Below are 12,815 nucleotides of genomic sequence, written 5' to 3'. Positions count from 1 at the left end.
TTAATTCACAAATATGTATTCCATAGCCCAGTAGGGAATTGCCATGGTCAGGGTGACCCAGTTCCAAAACAGCAGAGGATGAACAGAGGAAGCCACTTCTGTCTGAACTCCCCTTGTGCATGTAGCTCTCAGGCAGGTATTCCCACTCTGAGATTTGGGAATATTTATACCTACCCATATGCGGTCACCACACCTCCTGGAGGGGCAGGGGATACTCTGTTAATAGTGCTTTGCATCTGTCTCAGCATCTTTCTGATGCTTTTGGAGTTAGGCACATTCTCACTGGTATGCTTTGATTCAGAGAGGTGGTTGGGGAAAACTAAAAGTAAAAAAATGAACCCAGAAAAAAAATCAGTAAGGGTGGGAACTTGTATTGTCTCTGGTGGATACACTATCCCTCACCCTCAAGTTACCCAGACTATTTCTCTTCTTGTTCTCTCATTTCTTTAGGGCCTGCTCCTACCGCAAGTCCGGGATCCTCGTAAGTACTCTGCATCTCTGTGCTCTGACGTTGCTAAGCATTTCTCCTGAGGTTTCTGGGCAGAGGCAATGTTGTCCTGTGCTGGGGCCAGAGCTCTGTGTTTCCAGATGCCTTTGCTTTCTCTCTGATGTGAAGCCCCACAAGAGACCAGCCCTGGCAGTAATCTCTAGCCTGGCAATCATGAATCTGACTGATCAAAGCAAACCTCTTCCTACATTTACTATTTTTAAATGAATCTAACAGTTAGCGGCAACAGCGGATTTGGTCAAATCAAACAAAAAAAATGATCGAGTACTGGCTTAGGAACTTTCCCTCCCGCTAACAGGATCTGTTTTACATTGTGCAAGCATTTCTGATGCTTTGAATTATTGCACGGAGCAACATTAACTGATCACTTTATTTTTTTGCTCCTTTCAAAGAACTCAGCAGCTTAAGTTCTAACTCACAGAGAAGAGGGAGAGCTCCGTCTTGGATTCAGAGTCCCCTGGAAGTTAGATTCCTTCCAAGTCCCTTGATAATGGACTTTAAGGATTCCATATCTTTAAATGATGCTATTGTTGATGCGTTTATTATTCTGGCTGAGAGATTCTCATCTTTCACTCTAGAAACATCTACTTGAGGAGGTGTTTTTTTTTCTTTTTATGTATATTTTTATTTGGAGAGAAAGACCCATTTATTCAACTCTTGCTTTGCAGACTCCCCAGCCCCTGTTCCTCTGAATTCTGTAGTCTTATGAGGTAGAATTTACCAGATCTGCCATGAGAGCCTCAGCATGCCTGGCTTGGACCACACCAGGGTGAAAAGTAACAGCCACTTAGCCTGCTCTAATCCCCTCTGTGCCACTTAATTATAGAGTGGGGTATTTTAGTGCATTCGTGTGTACCTGGAGGCCCAGTGACCCACAATCCCATTAATAAAATAGGTACTGGGTAAAAATAAACATTGGCCTTCAGCCACACTGCTATTTCATCAGCCAGTTAAAGGCAACTGTGAAAGAGTCTTTAAAATCACCGAGTGCTAATTGCATCCTACCGACTGCAATCTAAAATAGTGCTTGATCTCAGAGCAATCGGGAGTTTGGCCCCACAGCCTTGCATCTCTCGAAGCTAGCTTTTCTTTTTTAAGTTGTCTCACCAATTCCATTGTACATGGAATTCTTTTGAAGTCTTATTTAAACAAAGATTAAAACTTTGTTACATGCCTTAAAACCACTTCCCGCACAGGTTCCTTATTTGTTCTTATTAATCTGTGTTTCTAATGTGGCTGGTAATCCGGTCACAGGCCATGTCTGTGGTTCACTAACTTTCCTTTGCTGTTCAGCCCAGGGCTGTTGACTTTCTGGCTGCTGCTGCTTTTGTACGAGAAAGGTAGTTCTTTGTAATCCCAATGGTTTTTAAATACTGACATGTCCTTTCTGAACACATTGGCTTTTTCTTGATGGCCATCTTTCTGGGTGAACCCAGTAACTTTTGATTTCATTTTATACAGATAATCTAGCAGCTTTGTGAGTTGTTATACCTGAAGAGGAGACCTGAAGGTACCTAACCACAGCTCACGGGATCTGTTGACATCAGACATTTGTGTCTCATGTGTGCTGCCTGAGCGCCTACTGAGTTTAGACAGTCACAGCACGCTCTGTGTAGCTACCATGTTTGCGCTTAGGTCAGCGATGTTGTTTCGCCTAAAAATCTTCAACCCAAGCTGACAGCCTCACAGGGCCTGTTCCAGGTCAATCTGTCATTCAGACATTCCTCACTGCCATTTGGGTGCTTTCATTTTCTTTACTTTGTGTGAGAGAGTGCACGTCCTGACGCAGGAAGAATATGTCCTCTTCCGTCAGTCTCTGCTTTAGTCCCTTGGCACAGGATCTCCCACTGAACCCAAAGTTAGGCTGGTGACCAGCAAATCCCAACAATTCTCCAGTCTCCTTTACCCCTGCCCCCAGTTCTGGGGTTACAGGCACCCACAACCATACTAGGTATTTTATGTGACTTGAGAAGACTTGAACTCAAGTCCTCATGCCCGTACAACAAGTGCTATCACCCACTGAGCTGTCTACCCAGCCCCAGTATTTCTTTCCCTTAAAACCCATAACATTGCCTCCTTTGTAAACTACCAGTACTTACTCTGTCTCTAATAGTTCCTAGGACTAACCCCCAGATAGGGGGATAGTTCCCTTTTGTGCCTCAGGGTCCCAGTGAGTAGGCAAACCCGGAAAGCAGTCATAAATAAACAAAATGAGAACTGTAGGATCATCACAGCATTAAGGATAACATGAATGGCCTTCTTTGAAATTTGCTTTTTCCCAAAAATAGAAGTGGTGTGCAGTTTACACATGTACTTGTAAGTAGTGCAGTCAGAATCAGTGAAAATAAAATAAAATGAGCATTTGAGACACTGTCATAACATTCAGAAATTAGAAGAGTGGGATTCAGGAGATGGAACCCAGGGAAAGCCAGACCCTGAGCCTTCAACCCAGGAGGGTTCCAGTCCCAGGGAAAGCCAGGCCCTGAGCCTTCAACCCAGGAGGGTTCCAGTCCCAGGGAAAGCCAGGCCCTGAGCCTTCAACCCAGGAGAGTTCCAGTCCCATCTTCTGAGGGACCAAGCAATTCAGATTTTCACAAAATGGCTTCAGGATGGTTGTTTGGCTAGGAATAAGAGCAAGTCTGAGGCTTTGAGATGGCTCTGTTTATAACCTGAGACTTTAGTGCTGATATCTTTGCTAGACTCTATCATCCTTAGCAGTTACAAGCCCTGGAGCAGGAGCATAGTGGAGACTCATACTGTCTAAGAATGTAAAAGGTATAAATCAAGCCAGCAAAACTGCCAAATGATAATGCTCCATCTACCACATTGACAAATATACCTTCATAACCTCAAATTAAAAATATGTGTGTAAAATTGGTTTGCTATAATTGAAAGCCTAAACTATCAAAATTTATAATTTTAACATTATTTTGTATGACTGAGTATTATGGTCACAGGCTAGACATACATACATACATATTACAATTTTAATGTTAGGTCTATAAAATTATTTTCCCTCCATTGTCCCAAATGAACTTATTTCACACAGGGCTTAACTTTGCGGAATTTTGTTTACCATGTTCAAACAGACATGCGATCATATCAGATCATATTATGTCATATCCCATCTACTGATTTTATAAGCTGATCATGCATGCTGGTTTTAAAATGTACATAATGCCTCAGCATGTATAAATTGAGGAGTGTGGTCACATGCCACTCATTAATGGAGATATCTGGGCAAAAGTATCATCAAGCTATGGTGTCATTTGCATCTAAGAATATGTTTACAGAAATCTGGATAGTGTAAGTCAGTTGCTTGACATGACTTCTGATAGAATCAAGACACAGAAAATAAAAAATGCAAGAGACTGCTGACAGCTTCACACCGCATGTTTGTAATGAATATGTTAGGTGTACACTCTAAATAACGATGAATGATATATGTTATCTATAACCAAGCAATGGAAACTGCATAGCTAAGACATTAGAACAGTATCATATAGCTCTGGAAGCTAGAATTCTAATAGCAAGACATCTGTTGTGTTGGCTCATCCTGAGCATCGAAAGGAAGGATTTCTGTGTTTTCCAGGGCTTACCAGTACTTGATGACATTCTTTGGCTCGTAGATGCATTACTTCAGTTTGGGCTTAATGCTCCAATGGTGTTCTCCCAGCATAGTTCTCCAAGTAATGCCCTTTTGTAAAAGGCAGCAACATTGTTGTTTTGACTTGACCCTTGCAAAGGCCCAATTTCCATCTAAGATTACATTCTGTGTTTCTGGGGGATAGCACCTCCTTATTTTCATTTGTGGAAAGTACACAGTTCAACTGATAACTCTTGATATTGCAAAATGCTGCTCAGTCATGTGATATTACTGACAAAGCATATTTCTCCAAAATATGAAAACTTTCTCAACTAATGATTGGAACATAATGAGAAACCAAGATTATAGATGCTTGGTAATATTTAAAATGCTGTTTGTTGTGCAAAAAAGAATGATAAGAGCAAGCATATGCCAGGCGACTGATTTCTCTTTTCTCCCACTGAAATGCTTCTGAAACTACTGTCCTTCCAATATGTAAGGCAGCTCTTGCCATGCTAAATGCACAACACCCACATACTGCCTGTCACTGTCAACTTGGGTGGAGAAGTGTTCCCTGGAGCCAGAACCACGCTGATCTCATGAGCACCATTTAAGGTTCCATTTATACCATGCCAGCCTGGAGTGCTGACTCTCAAGGCACAGAAGGGCCCATGTGGACTCTTTACTTTTATTAAAATTTAGTTCTTATTTTTTTCAAAGCGGGCATGGAGTGGGTTCCTACTTTCTCTCCCCACTTCCTCTCTTTCTAAGTAACCATTTTGTTGATTGCTTTAAAGTATACAACTCAGAGTTGGTACAGTCAGAGTTGTGCAGCCCTTCTTACTATCACACAATACTTGTGCTTTTTGTGTTAGGCTTATTTGACTTTAACATAATAGTTTGGGGCTCAACCACATTGTAGCATCCAATGCTTCATTGTTTTTATGAACATATGATTTTCACTCTGTGGTTAAATCACGTTTTGTTCATTTCTTATCTGTTGGACACTTGGGTTGTTTCTGATTTTTGCCTATTCAGCATAATGCCATGTACAGGGTTTTTTTTTTTGAGGGGGTGGTTGCATACATAAAAGTGTAATTCTTGAAACATATGGAGATTTTTGCAGAATGGTGAAGATGTTTTCTAAAGGAGCTGCACAATTTTACATTAGCAAACAAACAACAACAAAAAGGCAAAAGGATTTGAATTTTTCCACAAGTTCTCTGACACTTGTTTCTATTCTAAAATTGTATCTATGTATTATTGATATATCTGCCTGTCAATCCTCTCTCTCTCTCTCTCTCTCTCTCTCTCTCTCTCTCTCTCTCTCTCTCTCTCTCTCTCTCTCTCTCCACTAGCTGCCTTAGTCATCCTGGTAGCCATGGTCATTTACAGTGATTGAATTTTCATTTTCTTACGGACTAATGTTTTTGAGTATCTTTTATGTACTTATTTATGTGTCTTTGGAAAATATCTCTTTAAAAATTCTTTGTAAATCATTTGAAAACTTTTATCTTTTCATGCTTTGCTTACAGGCGTTCTCTGTATAGTTTATGTATATATCCTTCTCAGATATATGACTTCAAATGTTCCTGTCATTCTCTGCATTATCCTTACCTTTTCTTGGTAGTGTCCTTTAAAGTACATTTTTAAGACTGAGAAAGTATAATGCACTCTCAGGTTTTGTTATTTATACTTTTGAGAAAATGTTGCCTAATATAAGCTCACAAAATTTTCCCGTCTTTCTTTCTTTTTCATAGTATTTATTAGTTTATAGTTTTAGGTCTTACGTTTAGCTTTTTGGTTTGTTTTGAGTTGGTTCTTGAATATTGTATGCAGTCAAGGGTATAGACTCATTCTACATATCCATTCCAACAGTTCCAGTACCATTTCCTTATTTAAAAAGACAATTCTTTACCCCTTGTGTTGTGCTGGGCCTCTCTTAAGAACCTATTGACCATTAATATACGTGCTTATTTCTGGGGTTCTATCCCATTGATCTGTGCTTCTTGCCTGTGTCGGTTATCATGTGATCTGCTTTACTAAAGTTTTATGAAATTTGTAGTGAGTTTTGAATGATTGATTGACTAGCAGATGGATGGATGGATGGATGGATGGATGGATGGATGGATGGATGGATGGATGGATGGGTTGGTGGATGGATAGGTGGATGGGTGGTTGGGCCGATGGATGATGGGTGGGTAGATAGATAGGTATTGCAGAAAACTGGCTTATGGGAATGTGTGGATTGGTAAGTTCCAAAGCTATGGAGTAGAGAGGTAAGGTGAGCTCAAGGCACAGGGCTGCTCCTCTGGCTGCAATCCCCAGGTGGGAAGCCTTAGTTCTTCTCTCACAGCCCTAAAACTAACTGGGTCAGGCCCATTCAAATACCAAAGACAACCTCCATAGTCAGTCGGTAAGCACTGTCAGAGCAACAGCTAGTCTAGGGTCTGCCTAGGGAGTTAGGAACTATACCTTGACAACTTGGCAAATAACAATTGGCTATCATATCTTCAATGTTATTCCTTTTTTCAAGACTTTCTCTGTATTTTGGTCCCTTACATTTCCAGGTGTATCTTAAAATTAGTTTTATTGATAATGATGAAAATCATGTGAGGCTTTGAAAAATACGTTGAATCTGTCAATCTTTTGATTGATTTGGGGAGTATTCCCATCTAAACAAAATTAAATCTTCTGTTCTATGAACATGGGGGGATCATTCCATTTATGTAATTTCCCTGCATAGTTTTTTAGACTTTGTTATACAAGCCCAGCTCCCTTTTTAGAAAAAAAATATACTTCTACATATTTAGTTGTTTTTATATTAATACTATGGTGTTGGTTTCATTTTCAGATTATTCGTTCTACTCTATAAAGACACAGTTCATTTCTATAAACTGATGCTATGTCCTGTAGACTTTGTGGGATATAGACAAGACCTTGTTTCATAGCCCTAATAAGTGTCTCTTTGTACATCTGTATATGTGTGTATATATCTGTATGTGTGCGTGTATGCACATGTGTTTGTATGTTCCCTAGGACTCTTCATCTATAATATGATATTACCTGCAATTTCAAGCTCTTGAATTTCTTCCTCCTCATCACGGATGCCTTTTATTTCTATCTACCACCCATTGGTCCTAGCTGGGCTTACCATACAATGTTTTGTAGAGTGGTGAAAAGGCGGATCCTGTCCTTCTCCCTCATCTAAAGGGGAATATTTTCAGAGTTTCACCATTGAATTTGATGCTGGCTATGGGTTTTTCTTAGATGACCCGTATCAGGGTGAGAAAAAGTTTCCTTTTCCTTCCCTCCTTCCTTCCTTCCTTGCTTCTTCCCTTCCTTCCTTCCTTCCTCCCCCTTCTGTCTTTCTTTCTTTCCATTAATTTCATTTTACATTCCAATCACAGTTCTCCCCCCCACCCTTCCTCCTGCCCCCCTTTCCTCCCATCAGCCCACCCCACATCCACTACTCCCAAAGGATAAGGGCTCCCATGGGGAGCCAGCAACGCCTGACACATTAAGTTGAGGCAGGACCAAGCCCCTCCCCCCTGAATTGAGGCTGAGCAAGGCATCCCACCATAGGGAATAGGCTCCCACAAGCTAGCCCTTGCACCAGGGATAAATCCTGGTCCTACTACCATGGGCCCCTCAGATAGACCAAGCTACACAACTGTTTCCCACATGCAGAGAGCCTAGTTCAGTCCCGTAAAGGCTCCATGGCTGTTGGTCTAGAGTCCAAGAGATCCCATGAGTTTGGTTCAGTCGTCTCTGTGGATTTCCCCCCTTCATGATCTTGCTCTCTCTTGCTCATAAAGTCCCTCTTTCTTTGACGGGATTCCCAGAGCTTGGCCTGGTTCTTGGTTGTGGATCTCTGGTTCCATCAATTACTGGATGAAGGCTCTATGATAACAGTTGGGGTATTCACCAATCTGATTGCAGGGGAAGACCCACTCAGGCATCCTCTCCACTACTGCTAGGAATCTTAGCTAGGATCATCCTTATGGATTCCTGGGAATTTCCCTAGCACTAATTTTCTGCTTAACCTCATAATGGCTCTCTCTATCAAGGTATCTGTTCCATTGCTCTCCCACTCTGTCCCTTCCCCAACTCAAACATCCTGTTCCTTCCTCTTTCATGTGTGATTTTCATTATGTGAAGACATTAGGCTTTGACAAATAATTTCTCTGTCTATTAAAATAATTGTAGGATTGTGAGATAATTGTTATTCCTCCTTAGTGTCCTGTATATTTATTGATCAAACTGTCATTCCTAGAATATATCCTATTAGGTTACAATATGAAGGTCCCTAATATGTGTTACTGGATTCCATTTGCTTACATTCCTTTAAAATATTTAAATTCTATAAATTGTATTTGTTTAGGGGTGGAGAGATGACTCAGAGGTTAAGAGCATTGACTGTTCTTCCAGAGGTCCTGAGTTCAATTTCCTGCAACCAAATGGTGGCTCAAAACTATCTATAATAAATCAATAAATCTTAAATATATATGCATATACACATGCATATATATGAATGAGCATATGGAAGCCATAATACAATTTACAGGAGTCGGTCTCCTCCTTCCATCACATGGGTCCTGGAGATCAAATATCTTTACCTGCTGAGCCATCTCATCTACCCCTCTTGTTTTGCTTGCTGGCATTTTACTGAGGGTTTTGTTTTCTGTGTTTATAAAGGGCATTAGTCTATAGCTTTCTTGCGATATTGTTGCATAGTTCTGATACAAGCTTAATACAAAACTCTTCAAATGAATTGGGAATATTTTCCTTGTTTAGGAAACCTATGAGAGAATTCTGTTCATGCATGCGGATGTTGATATAATTCACCATGAAATCTACTTGAAAAGTTTTTAAATTTACTAGTTCAACTTCTTTACATGTTATGGATATTTTTTTCTTCCTAGTCAGTTTGGATAGTCTGTGTCTTCCATGAAGTTTGTCCATTGTGTTTAGGTTTTCCAGGTTGTTGGCAAATAATTGTTCACATTATTATTTCCATGTTGTTCTTTTCATTTCTGTGACATTAGTACTGGCATCTTTCCTTTCATTCTTGATTTCAGTAACTCATATCATTTTCTCAGTCAAAGTAGCTAGCCAAGCTTTGGTTATTTTTTTTGTACTTAAATAATTCAAATGATGTAATTTGACTGTTCTGGGTATCAGCTTGCCTCCCTTGTGACATTGCTGTATGGTGCCGTTGCCATTTGTTCAGAGAATTTCCTGTACTAAGTATATAGACCATTCAACCACAGAAGTCAGTGCACTGTGAGCATGCTCCCTCAGTGATTGGCCAGAGGGATCCTTAAAGCAGGACTTCTGCTACTGTTTGCAGAAGCCTCCATGAGTGTTTTGGGCCTGCCTCCAGCACTCCAGCAGCTGCCACTTGTGCCTCATGTTCTGCTGTTGTGGGGCCTCACAGAATGCCAGAAGGAAGAAATAGGACCTTGCTATCCTGGGCATACACACAGCTCCTCTCATTCAAAGACCCTCTACCCCTCTGTCAGAGGATTAGAGGTCAGTAGACAGCTCTTTGTTTAGATGGCCTTGAACTTTCTGGCCCCACTCTTGTTCTCCCAGCTGGGACTGCTACAGGCAAATGTGATCCTTCTTTCTTAACCAGTGTCATGGGGACCAGAACTTTGCCACTGTGAAAATACATGACTGATCAAATGTAGACAAGCTGGTGAGTGGGACTTTACCAGTGAGTTTCCAGCAGGACAAGTCATGTCAATTATGTGGATATCAGGCTTTGGGGACATTCAAGACCCACCCTGCCTTCCCCAGAAACTGCCATTTCACAAGACTATAAAGAATGATGAAGAAGAGACCAGGGCAAATTAAAAACACCACAGCACTCTGTGTCTAACGAAGCTCAGCTTTTGTGTTTTCTCTCTACACTCTCTCCTAACACATGGACAACCCTAGCATGGCATTTACCCCACGCTCAGCATTCTCTGAGTTTAAGGTGTATGTATTTCTTTTCTTTCGTCTTCTGGGGTCTTCTTCAGTTCTGTCGGTTTAAAGGCTGTGTTATTTGAAAAGTATCCATCATAGTTAGGGTTTCTGTTGCTCTGATAAAACACCATGAGCAAAAAGGACCTGGGAAAGAAAGGGTTCCTTTAGCTTACAACTCTCAGGTCACACTTCATCACTTATGGGAAGCAGGGCTGGAAATCAAGTTAGGAACCTGGGGACAGGAACGGATGCAGCGATCATGGAGGTGTGTTGTTCACTGGCTTGCTTCTCAGACTTCTTATACAACTCAGGACCACCTACTCAGGTGTAGCCCATAGTGGGCTAACCCTCCTACATTAATCATTAATCAGGAAAATGCCTAGAAGATCTGCTTGTAGGCAAATCTTTTGGAAGCATTTTTGTTTTTAATTGAGGTTTCCTCTTCTCAAATGCCTCAGTCTTGTGTCAAGTTGACATAAAACTAACCAACACAGTATCTATGTCACCAGGATGCTGTAGATTAGATTCATAAAATGCTTCATACATCAAAGGTAGTAGTGTGCCTGGCACATGTTAGGAGCCAAATAATGCTGGCTAACATTATCATTGTCATCACTACTGTTTGCACAAAGAGGTTAGACCTTTACAGCCAGAGTCTTCCTGTGGATGATCTTCCCTGCTGTGACCCTCAGCCAGAGACCTTGAAACCTTTATTTCCTTTTCTCTCATCAGCGTTTTGGCTGAAATCCCTTTCAACGACAAAAAAGAAAAAGAAAAAAAAAGCAAGTAGCTTTTACTGATTTTTTTCCCTCTCCTTTTATCTGTTTCCAAGTCTCAGGCATAGTGAAAAAGTAAAGCTGGGTGCTGGCCCACCCCAGGAAGTGATAATATAACTTTCAACTCAAGATAAACTCAAGGAGATCTTTCAACACAGCTACTCAGGCAGTTCGGAGATGTGATGTCCTGTAGAGAGGAGACCAGAAAGTCACTCAGCAGCTGGGCCAGACCACAAAGGGACACCAGTGAAGCCAGCTAACCACAGTGTCCTCATCAAAACCATCTTAGATTTTTGCATTCCTCAGAGTGAGGACAGATGGTGGGAATGTGGGGAGATTAGACAAGAAGGATTTCCAGTCTCAGGGGCACAGAACCAAGAGTACAGAAGGTTGAGAAGCCAACCTCTTATGGCACAACCCACCTCCATCACTCAGCAACCTCTATTGTATGAACAGGGTGTGGAAAGCTCCCATTCATATGACACTTGTGAAGATCGCCTCCGTGTGCTGGACACATCCAAAGAGAGAAAAATCTCGCCTTCTAGGCAGACATTTTCTGGAAGCTCGCCTACTAAGCTATGAGCTTCTTCTTCCTTGCATCACCTGTTACTGTCTCCACACTTCACAAGGAACACAGTATGCAGTGCATGTTAGCAAGTGTGTGTTGAGTTGGATAGTAGACAGCTCTGCACTTTGAGAAACAAACATTTGAAGAAAAGGTACCAGAGTTTCTAGTCTTCCTGTGTCACTCCCTAGTCAGTGACCTTTGGCAAAAAGCTTACCTTCTCTGGCCCCTAAATTTCTTTTCTGTGCACTGAAGAACTTGGGCTCAATGTCTCCTCAGGTTTCTTCCAACTGAATTTGATGACTAACTGAAACTCAATGTATTATTTTCTCTATCATTACAAAACCACATCAAGATTCTGAATTTTGTGCCATCAGCTCCTAGGTTCTTTTTCTCTACACAGAGATGTCTGTTAGTTTCTATCATGAACATACATTCTGTCTGTTCCAAACAAGACGCTATTCAGGTATATTGAGTCAGTAAAAAGGATTTATGGTCAACTGGTCCCTAAGAACTTAACTTAAGATTCTGAAGAGTCTGCTAGGAAACTCCTAGAAATTAGCTTCCTGGAACTCTGTGACTATACTTGGAAGCTGGGGTAGACACTGAGCTCTGGTCTATGCCAGGAGTAGACACCAAGTTCTACTCTGTGCCAGAAGTAGGCATACAGCTCTGCTCTATGCTGGCAGTAGACACAGAGCTCCCTTCTATGCCAGTCACCTACATAAAGACATCTGTATGAAACTGCAAAAACACAACACATCAGTTCTTGTTGCTGAGACAAACAATACCTGTCAAAAAGCAACTTAAAGGGGAAATAATTTATTCTTGCGTATGATTTGATGGGCTATAGTCTACTATGGCAGTGAAGGTGTGATGCCAGGGTCCTGGGGTGAATGATCACATTGATTCAACAGCCAAATGGTAAAGAGAGATGAATGCTGGGGCTCAACTCACTTTTCCTTTTTGATTATCCCAAGATGCCAGCCTATGGGAGAATGCCTCCTGTTTTCAGGGTGACTCTTTCCTCTTCAGTTTGTCAGTCCCAGAAAACAACCTCATGGACACACCAGAGGTGTGTTTCTATGGTGGTTCTAAATTTAGGAAGTTGACAAGATTAGCTATCATACTTGGCCTCATTGAAATCTGGGGACAAACATTAGCCATTCTCACTGTATAGATGCAAAAGTGGATTATAGAGTTTATACTAGTGTATCCCCTCCCTTTGTTGAAGAAACTAATTGAGAATACTTACAGGAACTACATATTTGGTCATCTTAAGTATATCATAGCTGAGAGAACTCACAATAATCTAATGGTTTATATTTGTGAAGCAATTTTAATACAGGCAAGAAGGTATACTCTAGGAATAGCCGGAAATGAATGTATAATGGAAAATGCTCA

At 41.1% G+C, this 12,815-nt stretch overlaps 1 protein-coding gene across 1 annotated transcript in view; it reads left to right on the top strand.

Moving 5' to 3' along the window:
- Ror1 (receptor tyrosine kinase like orphan receptor 1) overlaps positions 1 to 12,815 on the top strand; it is a 168,447-nt gene that overhangs the window by 58,101 nt on the left and 97,531 nt on the right. The window contains exon 4 of the mRNA XM_040757456.1: positions 451 to 481. Coding sequence (XP_040613390.1) covers positions 451 to 481 — 31 coding nt within the window. The remainder of the gene's footprint in view (positions 1 to 450; positions 482 to 12,815) is intronic.

This window comes from Mesocricetus auratus, unplaced genomic scaffold, assembly GCF_017639785.1.
Source record: "Mesocricetus auratus isolate SY011 unplaced genomic scaffold, BCM_Maur_2.0 Super-Scaffold_100014, whole genome shotgun sequence".
Lineage (NCBI taxonomy): Eukaryota > Metazoa > Chordata > Mammalia > Rodentia > Cricetidae > Mesocricetus > Mesocricetus auratus.
Note: the sequence above shows the minus strand (reverse complement) of the source record. Positions and strands in the feature narration are given on the sequence as shown.